The 18823-nt window shown below is 51.7% G+C and overlaps 1 protein-coding gene and 2 non-coding genes across 6 annotated transcripts in view; 1 reads left to right on the top strand and 2 right to left on the bottom strand.

Annotated features, from left to right (window-relative positions):
* Lasp1 (LIM and SH3 protein 1) overlaps positions 1-16588 on the bottom strand; it is a 41170-nt gene extending 24582 nt beyond the window's left edge. Inside the window, exons 1-3 of one of the 4 annotated variants that reach the window (XM_063268798.1) lie at positions 16406-16588; positions 15736-15954; positions 8356-8450 (exon numbers count right to left, since the gene is read on the bottom strand). In XM_063268798.1, coding sequence (XP_063124868.1) covers positions 8356-8450; positions 15736-15804 — 164 coding nt within the window. In that variant the 5' untranslated portion in view covers positions 15805-15954; positions 16406-16588. 4 annotated transcript variants of the gene reach the window in all.
* Positions 16589-16606: 18 nt separating this feature from the next.
* Positions 16607-16678, top strand: Trnac-gca35 (transfer RNA cysteine (anticodon GCA) 35). Its single transcript has one exon. It is a non-coding gene; the product is annotated as a tRNA-Cys (tRNA).
* Positions 16679-18325: 1647 nt separating this feature from the next.
* Positions 18326-18397, bottom strand: Trnac-gca34 (transfer RNA cysteine (anticodon GCA) 34). Its single transcript has one exon. It is a non-coding gene; the product is annotated as a tRNA-Cys (tRNA).
* Positions 18398-18823: the final 426 nt, after the last annotated feature.

Below are 18823 nucleotides of genomic sequence, written 5' to 3'. Positions count from 1 at the left end.
AACCAAAGAAAACCTGAACCCAAGAAAAACAAGAGAAAGAGGGAATACCATACCATGTCCAACATGGTCCAACCCACAGGTAAGGGGGAAGATCTGCTCGTGGCCAGTCACCCTTAAGTGACTTAGTTCTCAAATTGGCAGTCATCCTTACCTTAGTGTTGTTACTGTCCCCCTTTGACAGACAGGAGAACAGACTCGCTACAGAGGTCAATCTGGTCAAAACACACAGAAACAGATCAGAATTTTGACCTCTAGAAAAAGCTGGCCCAGAGGTGGCCCAGAATCTAGCCTGCAGGGACTTGAAGGATGTCACCCTTATTGTGCAGAGAGGTAAACCATGCACAGCCATCCCTCAGCCCTGAGTTCCTGTTCTCATCACATGGACGCTCTCTTCCTGATTCTCCTCGAGCGGAGAGACTTTTGACGGTTTGTCCACTGAATTACCCATGCCTCCGGAACAGCAGGTGATGTTCAACAAACACTTGAGTTAACGAACGTTGAGTTGCTCTAGGACTAGAGAGCTCTTCACCCCTTGTGCCCCGCCCCCTCCCCCCAAGGTCCTCCGGTAAACCAGCCAGGACAGGCAGGTCTGTGTGTAGCGCTAGAATATGAAATAGTTGGGGTCCACATGGCCTCATCCACCTCAGGGAACTCAGGTGGGTGGCTGCTCCAAGCCGACGTTGTATTGAAAAGCCTGAGCCAGCCATGTTTAGTTCTGTGTGACTGCACCTATCACAGCTGTGACCAGTGCAGACCCCCTAACTCACAGACTCACAAGCACCAGGTAGGGGAAAAAAAAATGGCCCCAATGGTCCTTTTTCCAATTGTGACCCACCCCAGCTTGCCAACAGAAGTCATGAGCTGCCACCTGCTTGCCTACTTCAGCCAAACTTGGCGCGTTCTCCAGCCACCTGCGCCACCCTGTGAACGTTTTCTATCCCTCTGGGCCACCTAGGGTCGAGGGGACTCCACCGTAGAAGGCTAGACTAGAAGGGACACAGTGATGGACTCTTTCTAGGTGACCATCTTCCGTGCCATGGCGATGTCACTGTCTTTGGCCTAGGTGATGCCAATGTGAGTTCCGGCCGTCCCAGTCAGTCAGATAAACGGCTCCCTCGGCAAAGTGAGGGAGCTAGATGAGAAAAGCAAACACAGGTGCCTGCAGCTGGCAGCAGAAATGGACATGAATGAAGACAAGCAAAGGTCCCACCCCCCAGGTCTGGCCCGGTGCCCCGCACCGCCAAGCCACACACAGCTCAGGAACCCATCCAAAATTCCTGCTCCCATCCAGGGCAGGGAAGATTAAGGTGGACTCTGCTCCTAGAGGCAAGAAATGAACAGAGAGAATGAAGAGAGATCTCTAGAAGAGCTGGCTGGTCCTGAGACCCTAGGAGACCCTAGGAGATAGGGCTTCAGCAAGGACCCTCCATACAAACTGGGCCCACTCTGAAGGGAAGTGGAACGCAAACCAGGGGGCAGTGGGCATCTGCCAAGAGAGATACACACAGCAGAAGCGAGAGATGCAGGATCTAGGCAGCTCTGGCCACGTGTGCAGGGCCAGGCCATTATGTTGGACAAGGTGAAGGCGGCCTGAAGAACTGACGACAGGAACTCAAAAAGCATCCATCCACAGAAGCCATCCACAGACCCAGGGGAGAGTGCTCTCATTTGACTGCATCCATAGATTTAAGGCAGAGAGCCACTTCCATTGGCCTGGGGATAGCCAGACACGTGCATCAGCCTGCCACCCCCCACCCCCACACACACCCCCACACACACACCCTCAGCTCCTGGGCACACAGCACCTGCCTCCAGAGCGATTACTACAGAGGTGTGCCCTTCACTTTGACAATCGTTTCCTAGACACAGAGCTGGCAGCTGTGAAGCCTCCACATTTACTCCTCCTCCACTGTCCCTGTCCCACCCTGTACCCCACCAGAAGATCCCAGGCACCAGATGCTTGAGATGGAATCAGGGTACTTCACCTCTCTGTAGCCACCACTATCTTCTCAACCCCGTACAACAGGAATATTAATGGGGGGAGGGGACAGCCTAGATGTGGACTCTAGGAGTGCTAGGAACGGGGAAGGAATTTAATCCTGTATCAGTTCAAGTAGGTTAAGACACTCCATCGAGCCGCTACGCCCAGTCCCAGGCAGAGGAAGGGCACCACAAGGACTACATTACTCCTGATGGGTCAGCCCAGTCCCCCCTCCCCACACACACACAGCCCCCAACCCTGGGTGAGACAACCCTGCCTTTCCCTTCTCCTGCTAGCTGCTGTGCTTCAGGTTCCCATGGCAACCGCATCCTCAGCTCCAGGCAGGAGAGCAGAGAAAGGGAGAGAGGAAGGAGGGAGAGAGAGGTCTACAGGGTATGGGGGCAGGGGAAGACAGACTACAAGAGTATTCTCCACCAAGGAGAGGCCCGAGGGGCCTGGGCTGGTTTCTTGTAGACAGCTGTGCTCAAATTTGCTTCCAGGAGGCGGGGTACGAGAGCATCCTCGCTGCTTCCCTCCCCCAACAGGGTGGCCTTTGAAGAGGTGATCTGGCAGAAACCAGTCCTCAGAGTTCCGCCCTTAGACCCCAGGTTAAAGCCATGCCTTCACCTTCAGATTTAGGGCGCAGGGGTGGGGGAGGGGGTGCAACAGGGACATGCCAGTTCGGAAACAGCTAAGACCACGAGTCCACCCACCCTCCACCCCAGCCAGATCTTCAGGTTCCCACAGAAACAAAATGAGGGGACAGCGTAAGGAGCAGAGACAGAGCGGAGTCCACAGAGAACAGCTGCTCTTTGTCCCTTCCTGGGCTAGCCCCGTATTAATCATTCCCAGCGTGTGACACCTTCACTAGAGGTCTGATCATAGACCAGTCTTTGCCAATGATAGCTCTCGGAGTTAGGGGGTGGGGTGTGGGGGTGTGGCCAATAGGACAGAAAGCTGGGTGGGTAGGGAGGGACAAGGAAGCTACCTGGCATCAGGAAGGTGAAAGCAGGGGATGGGGAAAAGCCTGGGGTAGCCAGAAGGTAGGTGGGGAGCTGGGCAGCTGCTGGGGAAACCCCTCAGCTCCCCTACAGGCTGTCAGGTGTACAACCTCTCCCCAAGTACCCCACAGGCTCAGGCTGGAAAAAGGCAGCACCATAAGGGCACCGATTTTGCATATAGGGAAACTGAGGCTTGGATTCAAGGATAGAGACTTCTTTCAGTGCACGTCTCCTTGCTCCACAGCTGCCTGGCCAAATGAGGTCAGGCAGACCTGTTGGGACAGGTGGGCTCTGGTCCAGCTCCACTCCAAGGAAGGTACAATTGGCAGAGCGACTGCCCAAGAAAGTGCTTGACCTTCAAACCCAGCCTGACCTTTGAAACCCTTAGGAGGACAAAGACCTAAGGGATCCGAGAGAAGCAGGAGATAAGCTAACCCCGAGGGCCCGAGCTACAACTGGTCCATAGCAGGAAGACTTATGAAGCCCCTTGACGGGGAGTGTGTGGGACAGTGTGTGCAGGAACTACATCCCAGGGGCGGAACAAGGACAGGCTCAGGGATCCTGAAGGCCCAGCTGGTCATTTTTGCAGGGAACATTACCCCTTCCGGGCTGGGACTTCTTGAAAAAAAGAGGAAAAAAAAAAAACCAAAAAAAAAAAACACACAGCTTTGTGTTCAAAGAGGAATAAAAATACATCAGCAAAAATAAGAAACTATTGGCTTTGCCAAAAGGAAGGGGGAAAAGAAAAAAGCCCTAACATCCTGCCTCTGGTTAGAGCTGTGGATCCCCAAAGCCCCTGCTAGGAACACTGCCCACAGGCAGTGAGCGAGAAAAGGCAGGATCTGTTAGCCTTGATTCTTACCAGCCCAGCTCTAGGCCTTCAGGACTGAAGTGGCAGGGACAGGAAAGAAACAAGGAGGCATTGTTTGACCAGATGGGCGAAAATGAACAGACCAAAAAATTGAGTGTAGACTAGAGGAAGAACTTACCAGCCCTTAGGCTTTGCAGACAAAAAAAAAAAAAAAAAAAAAAAAAAACAAACCCACAGCCTTTTCTTTTTTTTTCCTTCGCTAACAACTTTAAACAATATCCATACTTTCTCCCTGTTTGGCGATATTTAAAAAGATTCTGCCAAGCTAAATAAGGCATGGTAATGTTGGACCTCGATTTTCTTATCAATAAATAGGGCCCTGGCATAGAAGAGAAGTGATCCCCAAAATTCCTCAAGGCCCCGATGTGTCTATGTGTGGAGCTACCTACGGGGGTGAATGAGGCAGGAGGTGTTTGATGACTTTGACACTCTGGCTGCCTGTTTTTCCTTGCCTCATTCAGCCTGAATATACCACAGACACACCCTCACATCTGGGTGGCTTCTAGCTCCCTAAGACATTTGATTCCATTTCTCCTGTAAGAAGCAGAGAATTTGGGTTGGGGATTTAGCTCAGTGGTAGAGTGCTTGCCTACCAAGCACAAGGCCCTGGGTTCGGTCCCCAGCTCTGGAAAAAAAAAAAAAAAAGAAGCAGAGAATTTGAGGGAGGTAGACAAGCCTGAGATGCCACAAATGCTTCGCCGAGGACCGTAGCAAGGCCGACCAGATCTACATGCATAGCGAGACCCATCTGTGCCTAGCAGAATGCTTGTCCTGGCTAGCACAAAGCCCTCAACCTCAGTCCCCTTAAACCAGGCGTGGTGTCACACACCAGTCATCTCAGCACTTGGAAGCAGGAGGATCAGAAGTTCAAGGTCAGGCAAAGGAACAAAATGACTCAGTCTGAGAACATGAATTCAAACGTCAGAAATATGGTGGAGAAAGAGAACCAACTCCTGACTTGACCTGTATTACGTGCACGCCTTGGCTTGTGACTGCCTGGACTCACACACTGACCTTTCCCTCTCTTCTCTCTCCCCTCTCACACACACACAATAAAAAAACTATTTAAGTTCAACGTCATCCTTGGCTACAGAGTGAGCTTAAGACCAGCCCTGGCTACCTGACACTGTTTCTCGAACCAAAGCCAAACTAATTGAGATTGGGATCAGTATGCTAGAATATACAGACTCGGTGACTAGACCCTACTCCCAGTTAAGGCCCCAGAAATGGGTAGATTCACAGTTCCCAGCAGAAAGAACACTTTCACCCTTTCTGACTCAGCCCCTTACCCCACAGCTCAGGAAAACTGAGGAGAAAGGTCATCCTGAGGTCCATCTTCCTTCCCCAGATAGTTTCCCTAGACCATAGTGGACCCCAAGGCAGTTTGTGCCCATCTCCATCCCAACCCCAGCCTGACCACCACACACACCTGTGACTGTTTGCACGGTCCCAGAAATGGTTTGCACAAGCAGAGGGTTCTGATGATCCAATTTACACAACACATAACCCAAGGCCAACAGATCGGGCCCACCCCGCCCACCTGAAAGTTGCCGTGGATGAAGAGGTCCTTGGCCTATTATGCAGGTAAGTGTGTGGCCCCTGCCTTACTGGCTGTGAGGCCTAGGCTGTGTTCATGCCCCTGACTCCTCCTCAAACATGTCTGGTGCAAGGAGAGAAACAGAAGCCTTTCACTGTTCGCTTTCTAGAATTCCGGAAAGACTGAGAGGCCTGCAGGCTCTCATTCCTTCTTCCTGTACAAGAGTCTAGCTGCCCTCGGGCTCAGACACTGGCCAGAAACAGGCAGCAGGCAGAAATTTCCAGCACATCAGAGTCACACTCTGTGGGTGGCCTAGAGCCCTGGCAAAGTGCCAGGAGATGTCACCTGGCTCTGAATGTCCCACCCTAGTCAAGCTTAGCCCAGGGAAGAGGAGCAGTGCTCGCTCTGCAGAAGGAGGCCTGGCCTAGAGTCCACAAACACAGCTGGGGTTGCAAGGAGTCTGGGGTGCAGGGGGAGCTATTCCCCAGAAGTCCCAAGATTCAGGAACCCTAATGCCACTAGAAACTAGAGCCAGAGACAGCTTGAAGCAGGAGAGAATGAAGTTTGACCCAGGGCCTGGCACATAGCAGGAATTCTGGTCTAGGGCAGGGGAAACCCAAGTTGAGGCAGGTGCAGAGGCCACCTATCTGCCTTTGGCTTTAGATGAGGAACTCAGCAGAGAGCACCAAGGGCAAAGCCACCAGGGAGCTTCAGCTGTGGCCCAGAGGCTGCAGCTGGGATGAAGCACAGCTGAGACACACCACACACACACACACACACACACACACACACACACACACACACACACACACCCTGATGCAAGGCCTTCCCAACAAACACCCACTGGGCCCAAGGTCAAAGGTCACCTGGAAAGGGTCTGTAAAAATGGCTGGAGAGGCAAAGGGAGATGCCAACCCATTCCCTTAGCTGAAGGTCAGGAAGGGCAGAGAGCTGATGACTCTCCAAGCAGGGAAGGCTTCGCCTCCTGCTTCTCCCAGACCCCCCAACTGCTGCAGGCTGTCCCCTCTTCCATTTGCTTCAGGTCTCCCCAAGAAGACTAAGCTAGAACCCCGGCCCCATAGCTAAGGGAATTCTGACAGACAGCATTCTCTCTCCAACGTCTGATGCTCACAGGATGTTAGCATCCTGACTGGAGAGGAAGAGAGCAAAGAAAGACACTCAGGCAGACTTCTGCCAGGAAGTGGAGGCCCAGCCTGAAGATGCTCAAAGGAGGCTGGCAGGGCAGCCTGAAGCAGTCCAGCACCCAAAGGGTTAAATGCCCTGGGTTTCTTTTCTGAACCTCACCCCACTCTCCAAAGGGGGTTGGGGGGGGGAGGAAGTGGCAGAGAATCAGGGTTTGTGTGAGCCCTTAAGAATTCAAAGAATGTCCCATTTCCCTTGGGGCTGGACTGGCTGGGGGTTGGGTGGGGGAGGCAGAGGAGCCTTGGAATCAGAACTGAGGGACCAAAAAAAGCTGTGGTCCTTCCTCTGCTCCAAACTCCTGGAGACAGGTCCTTTAGAAGGAACAGCAGTCATGCTGTCTCTTGGGCTTGAGATGTTATCAGAAATCAGGCTCCCAGCACCTGATAGAGGTTAGTCTGTATCAGAGGGCAGGCAGCAAGTGTCTGGCAAACGTTCAACCCCCCCCCCCCCAGGAGATGGGGCCATGATAGCCAGCCCTCAAAGGGTCTCCAGTGTCCCTTCCTGGTAAACTTTGGCTAAGTAGAATTGGGAGACCAAGCTGGTCATGGTGAAGCAAGTCCATAAACCCCGAAATCTGGAGGTGAAAAATCAGAAGTTATCTATCCTTGGCTACATGACCAACAAACAAACAACAAAAAACCCCGAGACTTAAGTCAGATCATAAACTTTCTTAATTAATGACCATGCTTCCTACCTGACCTTTTAAAGGCCAGACCCTGCGAGTGGCTTGAGGTCAGCTGCTGTGTTCTGGACTTAACACTGAGGTTGTTCTTGCTACTACTAAGTCCCCTTGGACATGGAGTTTCAGCTCTCTCTGAAACTGCAGGAGACTCATCTCCTGGATGGTGTCCCTCTAGGGTAGGAGACAATGGCCTCTCTCCCCAAGCCCCGCCTCCAGCTGGCCAGAACAGACCCTAAGCTAGCAACTCTCAGGATAATGGTCAGTGTCCGTTTCAAGGCAGAAAAGGAGCTGACTCACTGGTTAAGAGCACTGGCTGCTTTTGCAGAGGACCTAGGTTCAGTTTGCAGTATCTACATCTAGACTCACAACCACCAGTTACAAGGGATCTGATGCCCTCTTCTGGTCTCCGTGAATACCCAGGCACACAAATGGTGCCCATACACACACACATACATAAAACATTCATAACACATAAAAATGAATCGATCTGTTTTGTATGCTCAGAAGAAGAAGAAGAAGAAGAAGAAGAAGAAGAAGAAGAAGAAGAAGAAGAAGAAGAAGAAGAAGAAGAAGAAGAAGAAGAAAGAAAGAAAGAGAAAGAAAGGAAGGAAGGAAGGAAGAAAGAAAGAGAGAGAGAAAGAAAGAGAGAGAGAGAGAGAAAGAAAGGAGAATGAAACAAGAGGTCTTTAGAACCTTCTAGAAGGGAAAACGGAAAATAATCACCAATGAGAGGAGGCCAAGGGTAGAGTCACTCCCAAGTCTGAATCCCCTGCACAACGGATTTCTCAATCCCTACTGTGCTCCTTTGCACAACTGTGCAGTGAACGCAGTGGACTGACTTCACCATCCAGAGGCTGTCCACAATCCAGCCTCACACTGGCCTTGCCGTGTGATCTGGAGAAAGCCCCCTCCCTTCCCAAGCCTGTTCTCTCATCTGAAAAATGGGGACAGTGAGAGCCCTCTGCCATGATGGGACAATGTAATCTATGAATGTCACCTCGGGCTATCAGAGGGGGAAAGAACTGGGGAGGGAAGCCAGGTGCCCCCCCTAACTGCTGCGTCCCCCCACCCCAGACTCACGCATTGCAGTAAGGCTTCTTCTCGTAACCCTTGTAGTTCTTCATGTTCAAAGTCATCTTGCAGGTCTCGCAGTGAAAGCATGCTTTATGCCAGAACTGAGTGGAGACAGACGGAAGGCAATGGTTAGACAACCTAGACGGAAGGCAATGGTTAGACAACCTAGCTCCTCCAGGAATGGGTATTCAAGTTCTCCACCCAGGCCCCAGGCCCAAGGCTGCAACAACACCTGTTGAACAGGACCATTTCCAGGTCACCAGCTATGACAGCCAAAGACATGACCCTCTCCTCCTCGTGTCCCCTCCCCCCCCATAGTTATTTTGCTGTCAGGAGAGGGGTCTGATCTGAGAGTTACAGGGGGGAAGAACCCACTTAAGGAGGTAGCAGCTCCCAGAAAGGTCAACTCCACCTCCCCAGACCACTCCAGCCCAGAACTGGATGGGCCTCATTGCTTATGCAAAACGGCACTCCGTTGCTAAGCAGCACATGGAAATTGCTGGTCCTTCTGCCACCAAGCCTGCAGAAGAGAGCTTCGCCCCTGGTGCACAGGCCCAGATCAGGGTACATTTAACAACGCACCCGTCTAAATGCCTATGACTCTGAGCTTCCCTACAGGACGCTCCTCCAGCTCAGTCTGCTCCCCCCAGGCACCTGGGGTTAGCAGAACTGGTGCACGCCCCAGCCACGCCCATACTCACCTCCCCACCCCCTGCTCACCCCCCATCTAGTCCCAACTCTCCCACCCACAGCTAGATAAGGGTGGCAGGCACCTGTGAAGGCGGGAGAGCTTTGTTTCAAAGCCCAACAGCTAGACTACAGGTGTGTCCATATCACAACCCCACCCAGAGAGCTAGATGACCTTGGCCTCAGCCTGCTGATCCCTTGCTTGGGAGTCCGATTCTACTTCCTGTCTATGGACTGTGGAGAATAATGCCTACCCTCCCGGGACTGTTAAAGATTCATGAGAAGTCCTCTGCCACTGGCAAAGCGCCTGGCACCTCCATGTATGTGCTGGATGCTGGAGGCATTCATCGAGCCCGGCTTGAACTCCATCGTGTCTATATGGGACGGAGGGGTGACTCCAGTAAACCCAGGTTTCTAAAACTGAGCCCTCAAGACTAATCCAGGGGCTTGATGGGGGGATGGAGAAACCATATGAGCTAATAACTCCATCCCAAAAATCTAGGCTGACTGGGTGTCTCTGACTGCTTCTCAGCCGTCAGCAGAGATACTGCTGACCCCCAAAGGAGGTAGCCAGAGGTCAGAGAGGGGCCCGGGGGGAGCCCTCAGAAAGCACTTGAGCAAGCAAGTAGGATTGATTCTGGGCCATCTGTCAAGGAACTCCTCCGAAGTGGTGATTTTTAAAACATGTTTCCCAAACTAAGAGAGCTTCAGACAGACACACTTGGAGGAGGGGCTGGAAGAAAGGAAGCACAGATACTGGGACTCCAAACCAGACACCAGGGCTATTTCTGGGGGCAATTGCCCTCTAATGGGACATTTTTCCTATCAAGGAGACCCAAAGGGGAAAAAAAAATCTAACAGGGAATGCTAACGAGGAGACAGAGGAAACTGTTCTTGGGGAAGAAAGTCAGCTATAAGTCTAGAAGTAAAGGGTTGGCTGGTTTGAGCTTAACCCCACTTCCACCTGGACACATCCTAGAGCCATTGTCCCCACCCCCACTCCCAATAATTTCTGGAATCCTTACTGTTTGAGGATGGTGCATAACCCCAAAATATAGCCCCCCAGAAGAAAACAGGGTGGTCCTTTCCCCATAGATTTCCCTGACTAGGAGGCATTGGCAGACCGCCCTAACTCTGTCACCAGCCTCTGCCTGCATGCCCCTGCCTGGGCCCCTGCCTCCCCCACCCCCGCAGGGGCCTGCCAGGAAAAACATTCTGCAGAATCCAGACCATGACCCACTTTCACGCACACATACGCAGGAATACACTGTCCTAGGGCTAGGGGCCTTCAGGGCCGCCTCCTGATTGACTCTCTGGATCAGGAGAGAGATCTCAAGCAGATGGCCAGGCCCTCACCCTCCAGCCAAGCCATGTGGAGAAAGAGGGTAGTAGTGTACTACAGACCAGCCCTCAACACAGCACACTTAAGGCTGACCCCAAGAGTCCGCTCCTGTTAGCAGTTTACCCTCAGGGATCCAATGTTCTCAGTGTGATACATCGTCTGGGACAGAGAAGGATGGTCATCTGTCAAGGGCGGGGGAGTGGAAACCAGAATGGGTTGTGGACCTGCTGGGGTACTGAGCAAGGGAGGTCTCCATATCTATGTAGTGGGGCCACGACTATGAACAACCCCTCCACCCACAAACCATAAGAGAACCAGAAGGAGGGGTTGGGGATTTAGCTCAGTGGTAGAGCGCTTGCCTAGCAAGCGCAAGGCCCTGGGTTCAGTCCCCAGCTCCGAAAAATAGAAAAGAAAAAAAAAAAAAGAGAGATAACCAGAAGGTCACTCCTTCAAGGGGGTAGGAAATAGTCGCTCATACAGTAATGCCTGCGAACTAACTCCAGGATAAGAGAAACTTCATCCTGTCTCTGTCAGGTATCGGGAAGGATGCTGTTAAGGGAAGAAAATAGTATTATCCCAAGAAGGTCTCTCTGCCTTCTTCCCCAGGCCCTAGGATCCTTGGTTCACAGAAAGAGAGGACCTGCTTACAAGGTCCAGGGCAGGAACTCGCTCCTAGAGCGCCTGAGCACACCTGGAGGCCTGCAGCTCAAATTCCCTAGTCACACACATGTCACGCTGCTCAGTCAGACCCCAGGTACCAGAGGACAACCACCCTTCCCTCTCCTGCCTGAAATGCATTTGGGAAAACGGATACTGCAGAAAAACAAACAAGCCAGTGGGGACGGAAGCCCGGGAAGGATCCAACTCACTTGAGCCGGACCCCGTGGCTTCATGGCTCTAAGGAGAGGAGCTACATTCAGGTCTCTGTACCTACAGCCTGTCATCTGCTCCCTAGGGTGGCAGTGACTCAGGGCGGGAGCATGAGACACCTCCCTTCCTGGAGCCTAGAGCCAGGGTTTGTCCCTTCTTTAAGGTCAACACCAGCAACGCCCTGACCCAGGTTATCAACCTAACTCAGGTTAGAATCGCCAAGTAGCCCACACACTTCCACAATCCCTTTCTAGTAACCTAACGCTCCCAGAGCTACAGGCCTCAGGATCCCAGGCCCAACACAGTCCTCCAGACAGGATGAGGAAGGGCGGAACACTGTTCCCCACCATTATCACACACAACGGGTTTCTTTACGTAGCTCTGGTCTAGAAATACACTATATATGTAGTCCAGGCTAATGGCCTGGAACTCAGAGATCCTCCTGCCTCTGCCTCCCAAATGCTGGGATTAAAGATATATACCACCATGCTGCCTGAATAAGATCTACTTTTGGAAAAGACAGTATAAATTTTTTTGTTTTTTTTTTTTTTTGCAAATATTCCAGCAGAAGACCTAAATAGTCAGAATTTTGGAAGCTGGGACAGAAGCTTAGTTGGTAAAGGGCTTTGCCTAACAGGCAAGGACAAAGCCCCTGGCAGCCCAGCGAGGCAGGGCTGGATGTGGAAGCCGAGCTCATCTGTCACCTCAGCACTTGGGAAAGGGAAGTAAGAGAGGATCAGGAATTCAAAGATATCCTGGTCTGTGCAAGACACTGTTTCAAAAGATTAAAAAAAAAAAAAAAAACACTTTGTAAGTCACAGTGACATATGACTATAATCCCAGCACCGAGGAAGCTGAGGGAGTAGGAGGATCTTAAAAAAAGAAAGATAAAACTTGTCTAAAAGGAGGGGGACATCCCATCCGTCATCCTCCTGGTCTAAGCAGGCATATTCCAAACCAAGAATGGAGCCCAATATTACAAAATTGTAACTTAAAATATTTTAAGAATTTTTTTTGGCAATTTGAAGCAATGTGACTGCATATGTCCTCTATAGAGAATGCTGTAGATGACAGTGTCATGTCCCAGTGTCAAAAGGCTGGACACACTGGCTTACAGGGCTCAGAGATTACTGGGGCTATCCCTTCCTACACTGTGAGGTTGCCCAGCTAGGTACACTGTAATAAGTAGCTCCTTTGTTTTTTAAAATGTACTTATCTATTTTCTGTATAAAAGTACACTGTCGCTGTCTTCAGACACATCAGAAGAGGGCATCAGATCCCATTATAGATGGTTGTGAGCCACCATGTGGTTGCTGGGAATTGAACTTAGGACCTCTAGGAAGAGCAGTCAGTGCTCTTAACCGCTGAGCCATCTCTCCAGCCCAAGTAGTAACTTAATAGGAATGGCAGGTCCTGAAGTGATAGCAGGGTATTCTAAACTTTTAACAACAACAACAAAAACCACAGGGTGGGAGTTTTGGGGGGTGGAGGACACTGGAACAACAGTGGTTAAGAGAAAAAGCCTCTCTTCTAGAGGATTCTGGTTCCATTCCCAGAACCCACGTGGTGGCTCTCAGTATTTCGTAACTCCAGTCTCAGGCAACACTTCTTCTGGCCTCCTCAGACACCAGGCACACACATGGTGCACAGACATACATGTAGGCAGACATCCATCCACATAAAATAAAACAACAACGGCAATGAAAATGTTATTCACAGCGTACACAGACTTTGTTCCCTGGAGGGAGAAGAGAACATTCACAGAGCCACTCAGGACAGGAGGCCCCCTGTAACTGGGCATTCCAAAGCAACTGTCAGTGGGCCAAGCCCCTAGCCTTCCTGACTGTCCTCTCCACCTGTTTTTAGATGCTGATGGAGAAAGAGAAAGATGTGGCAAGATTCTCAACAGTGCGGGTCACTAGATACAAAGTAAATGTTCGATAAATATTTGTTAAATGAATGAGGTCACCCTGTTTCTCCTTCCTGCTCTAATCCCAGAAACCCTCTAGAGAAAACAAACCTCAACCTCCTTCCTCAAACACCACCGTCAGCACTGGGTATTATCCAGCAGGCAGAGCACACTGGTACTATGGGGTGGGGACAGAGTGGCCTTCATTGGTGACAAGGTTTACCCACTTATGCCTTTGAGAGATAAGGCTCAGGCAGGAGAAAAGACTGAACCTTATGAACAGTTTAGGCTCTGGCCAAGCTGCAGGCTGCATGACGTAGGGTACTGGAGTAAATCAGGCCGGTCCAAGTTCGTTCTCTCCGGACTGTAGAGAAGCCTTGGGAAGTTGGGTTGCAACCAGGCCTATACGACTGAACTTTGCCCACACCCAGGTCTCTGCCCAGCATTCTCCAGGATTCCAGTTCTAGCTTCCTATCGCCTGCAGGGCATAGAAGGAAGGGACAGAATACCTGGATTTTCCAGTCTGGGTGGGGGAGGGGTGTGGAAGGCAGCTTTCTCTCCAGGGCCACTTCCACTAGGGGGAGTTCTAAAACCAGGAAGAAATCACGCACTCCCACTTCCCAGGGCAACCCTAATCTGAATCTCCTCTTCTAGTGAGGACAAATTATCACATAAAGTCCCCACCACCTTCCCTGTGACACACAGCACTTAAGGTCTTTACAAGGAGAGGTGGTTGGAGTGCTGGTCAGAAAAGAGAGGAAAGACCAGCCTTGACCACACTCCCTGCACTGTCCACCTCTAAGGCAATGACATCATCCATACCCATCTGGTGACAGACAGGGAATACTGAGGCCCAGAACCATTCATAAAGTTGATGGGCACAGACCTGGAACTAGGACCAAGTCTTCCACTCCCCCAGCTAGCAAATCCTTCCATCATTCATTGCCCCTCCTCATTCATTACTGGGGACCATAAGGGGCGCCCACTTGCTGGCCCAGGGCGCTGCAAATGCAAAATATCTGATTCCAGGGATGGCAAAGCCCTCATGTAAGGACAGGGTTTCTTTGAGGGGGGGGGGGGGTGTTCTCCATCTAGGCGTGCCAAGCACAAGTCCAGAGGCTGGTACAGTGACTAGGCAGGCTATCACCTTCCTTTAAGCTCCTCCTAGCCTGGTACCTAGCCAAGTCCCATGTCTTTTTCCTCAGGAAAAAGTTCAAATGTTTCAAAACCACAAGTCCTCCTGACCTGGACCGGAGTGGGTGTGGGGGTGGGGGGTGTCCAAAGGTTCCAAAGAAGGAACTAACCCCAGCCCAGAAAGAAGAGACAAAGTATCTAACAAAGTATCCAATTCCGACAAAACTAGACCGCCTCTCTCAGGCGCCTGCCTCTAGCCAGTTCAGCCATAAAGGTGGGAGTAGGTAAACTCAGATCCAGCTTGCAGAGCGAGGTACAAGGTATCTATGAGGAGCCATAAGGCTTCCCTGCAGAGGGGGACACAGAGAAGAGACCGGCTACCTTAGACTTTAGGGGGTTCACAGCAAGGCAAGAGGGTCCCACCTCAAACTGTACCGGAAACACCCAGATCTACTCTTCAGTCCCCCTTGCAAAAGTGTAACGGCAAACAGATCCGATCCGGCCTGGGCCGGGGAATGCGTAAGAATCCCTACGGGACAGCTAATTTCCAGAAGGCTACCCTCGCCCTCCTCTTAAAAAACTCCTTTTCCACTGCTTCCCCAGAACTCGGCCAATCCCACCCTCCATCGGAGAAAACAGCTCTGAAAAGTTAGCTCTTTGTTCTCTAAGCCGGTCTCCAGGCCGAGCACAATTTCAGATCTCCAAGAAGCGTCCTCCCCACTCCCCACCCCGCCCAGCTCCGACTGGGCAGCCCAGCACCCGGAGTGGCTTGCAATTTGAATTGGGGGTTGGGAAAAGCTCTGAAGGAGGTCTGCGGGTTCCCCGACCACAAAACCAGCAAGGAGGGGACCAGCAGGTCGTTCAAACGAGGGGGGTCTCCCAATGAGATTCCAGTGCTGCCCCTAAATCCCTTTCACCTCAATTGACACTCGCTAGACCAAAGACCCGAAGCAGCTTCCAAGCCAGGAAGCCAGGCTACCAGCAGCCCAAGCCGAGCGGGTAGCGCTGGCCCCAGCCTCCGCCCCGCCCCCGCGGCCCCCTCCCCCCCAGCGCCCCGCGCTTCCGCCTACTTGGCGCTGGCCGCCGCGGGGAAAGGGAGCGGCCGTCTCCTCTCTCACTCCGGGCCTGGGGGGCGGGACTGCACCTCTAACCTCCTGCACACACCCGGGGGAACCTGGTTCCCTGGTGCCCTCCCGCCCTTCCAGCCTTCCCAACCCCGGTGCACAGAGCCCACCCTCCTCCAGCGGTGGCTGCCCACTACCTCTCTCTGGACCTCCAGGGTTCCAGACTGGGTCTGTCCCCACACCCCAAGTCGCCTCCCGCCTTCCTTCCCTGCTCTGGGGATCGCAGGCAAGAGCCCGCAAAGACCCAGCCCCTCTTTCCTCCCCCGACTGAGAGCTGCACTGGCACTGTCTAGCTCGCGGCGCCCGGGACCCGAGCTCACCTTATCCAGACAGTTCACCTTCTCCGTGGGGTACACGATTTTGCCGCACCGGGCACAGTTAGGGTTCATGGTTCCGGGGAAAGACTGGGGCGGGAACGCCCGTGCTCGCGCGCGTTCCCTTTTCCTTGGGCGAGCTGGTAGGAGGAGGCGGCGGCTGCAACTGTGCAGGCGACGGCGACTGGAACTGGGGAACTGGCCTCCGCCTCCGCCCTCCTTCCCCTAATAAACACAGTGGGGAGGAGGGGCTGCACTGGCTGGGGCGGGGACGCGCCTCGGGCGCGGAAAGAGGCGCGCGCGACCAGGCGCGCTCCCCGGGCGACGTGGGGCTGCGTGGGGGCGGGTTCCAGGGAGGGCTGCAGGACAGGGCTGCTGGAGCCCTGAGCTCTCGGGGTGCACGTGCCCCTGGGCTCCCCGATGAGGACCGGCCCGGCTCGTGGCCCTTCCGGAGGTGGAGAAACAGACGCGACTGTGGCAGAGCCCGATATCCCACGAGAGGGTCAACCCCACGTTCTGGACAATGGTGGGGATAGTACTGATTCTCCAGACTCGGGGACTTCCCTTAAATCCGTGGGTCCCCAGCGTCAACCTGCGGGGAAACCACCCCCCGCCCCGCCCCGCCCCGCCCCCCAGCTAGTCCCCTTCCGGCCCACATCCTCTCCCAAACTGGTACCTGTCCCTTTCCCTTTGGACTCAGCACCTCAGGACCTTCACCCTCCCCGCGCCTCTGCGCTGCTGCCTTCAGATCCAGGCATCCTCTGCTTTTAGCTTGACCGCCCTTGGTCTTTCATTCTTTTCTCTTCCCTTCATTCTACCGGTGCAGCAGCTGCATCTTAATCCTGAAAAGAGGTTGCTTCGAACACTGTGGCCGTGCGGGGGTATAGCTCAGTGGTAGAGCATTTGACTGCAGATCAAGAGGTCCCTGGTTCAAATCCGGGTGCCCCCTCGGAGTCTTTTCCTCACTTCAATGGCAATAGAAATATATTTCACTGCAAATGTGGTCCTGATTCGGCCATGGTAAAAATGGTAAAAAGATAAAAAGCCACTCCTTATTTTACGATCTGAGCAAAAAAGCCTTCGTTTTGCCTCTTACCAAGCAGAAGTTGTGCGACCTCATTTGACTGGCGCCAAAATCCTGGAGATTTCTGCCCATGGTACTCTCGTGAATTTGAATTGGATTGTTCCACACTTTGGGTTCCGGAGACAAGGTTACTCCCCAGGGTGGCTTTGTGTGTCCCATGAGTAAGGGTGGGTCAAAAAGGGAAACTCGCGGACATAGTCTTTCTCCAATCTAAGCTTTCTTTCTCCTTTTCGTTTCATTCTGAGTTCTTTATTTTTTTTTCCCAACCCCTCTGCGTCCTTTATTGTTCTATATTCTTCTCGTGCTTCCTTGTTGCTTGGTGACGTGGACCGAGTGAAAGCGCTTCGAGAACGTGAACCCGGCCGGTGAGCACTCCTTAGCTCCCTTCGGTGCAAAAGAACAAGACCCCAAAGCCAAGTAATATAAATTAAGGCAGTGGTTTTCACACTTGTGCGTGCTCCAGAGTGACCTGGAGGGCTCATTAAAACATCCCCAGTTTCCGATTGTGTAGATCTCGGGAAGGCCTTGGCAATTAGCTAGCTCTGGCGGATTTTTCAGGTAAATCATTCAAGGACCCAGGGACTACTCTTTGAAGATCACTCGCGTGTTACCACAACGCTATCAAGTTTCAAGTCCTCAAAATGGGAACAGGTATCTAGGTATGGCCTTAGGGTATCTGGTTTGGAAGAAATCTCCAAGTGTGAACCGGGAAGCAAGGGCGGGCCCCCTCTGTTAGGTTTTGACCAAAAAAAGGAAAAAGAAAAGAGACAGAGAGAGGCATGCTATGCTGCCTGGGTCAGGGTGTGGCTGTGATATTTTAAACACGGAATCTGGTTGTGTCATCCCAGGACCCCAGGGGAACATTCTCATGCATTCCCTCCCAGTTCCCATTACTGTTCTCCGCTGAGCGGAACAAGGAAGGGGACAGGGCAGAGAGCTTCGGGGCAAAGCACGGAAATACCAGAGTAGCGAGTCTCCATTTCCAGAAGCAAGGCTTTGAACTTGTACTTTCTCAGGCCTCAGCTTCTCAGAGAAGACACCTGTTTTTATAACTTTAGACCGTGTCTTTCCCCTCACCCCACCCCCACACTCATACAGAGTGTCATGTAGCCCAGGCTGGCCTCAATTTTGATATATAGGCCAAGGCTAAATAATCTTAAACTCCCTTGGACTCCTATCCTCCTGCCTCTGACTCCCAAGTGCTGGGATTAACACACATATACTACAACACCTGGCTGTTAACATTTCTTAAAATAGCCAAGTATATAAACATTGTTTCTGGCTTCATCCTTAGTTTTTTGGGGGGTTAGGATACAAACTAAGTAAAAAATGTTTCTAATTCCATGCCTCACTGGCCAGAGAGAGAGATAGCTTCATACTCCTTCCTGGATGATGGTTCTGGCCGTAGGAAATATTCAAATGGGGGAAAATTTGGAGGGTAGATCTTGGATTTGGAAATATCTGAGAGGGAATATGTGACTGTTCTCATAGGAAAAACATGTACAAACATCAAGGGGGCACCCGGATTTGAACCGGGGACCTCTTGATCTGCAGTCAAATGCTCTACCACTGAGCTATACCCCCTCTGCTGGTGGAAGGCTACAAAATTCTTTTTACATAACTTGTTTGCTTTTCACTGAAAATTGTTTATCCGTTTAAAATTAACATCTTTTTGCTAAATTATATTAAATTTAAACAATAAAAGGACATACATTTAAAAGAAAAACCAAAAATATCACCAACAATTTGAAACCATGAACTTAAGTTACAAATTTGCAAAACTGTCCCCTGCTCTTACCAGAATACAAATACCACCTCGACAGAACATCCACGGAGGCATTCCTAGCTTACAGACTGTCACGATTTTCCTCTTTAATTCATAGGGTACTATGTCACCACGTCAAGAAGGAGTACAAAGTTTCAACAAAAACACAGATTCTGGCTGGATATGAGTTTGGTGTCCTAGAGTCAGACTAAAAATAAAGATACAAGTGAATCAACAAGTAAATA

This window comes from Rattus norvegicus, chromosome 10, assembly GCF_036323735.1.
Source record: "Rattus norvegicus strain BN/NHsdMcwi chromosome 10, GRCr8, whole genome shotgun sequence".
Classification (NCBI taxonomy): Eukaryota; Metazoa; Chordata; class Mammalia; order Rodentia; family Muridae; genus Rattus; species Rattus norvegicus.
Note: the sequence above shows the minus strand (reverse complement) of the source record. Positions and strands in the feature narration are given on the sequence as shown.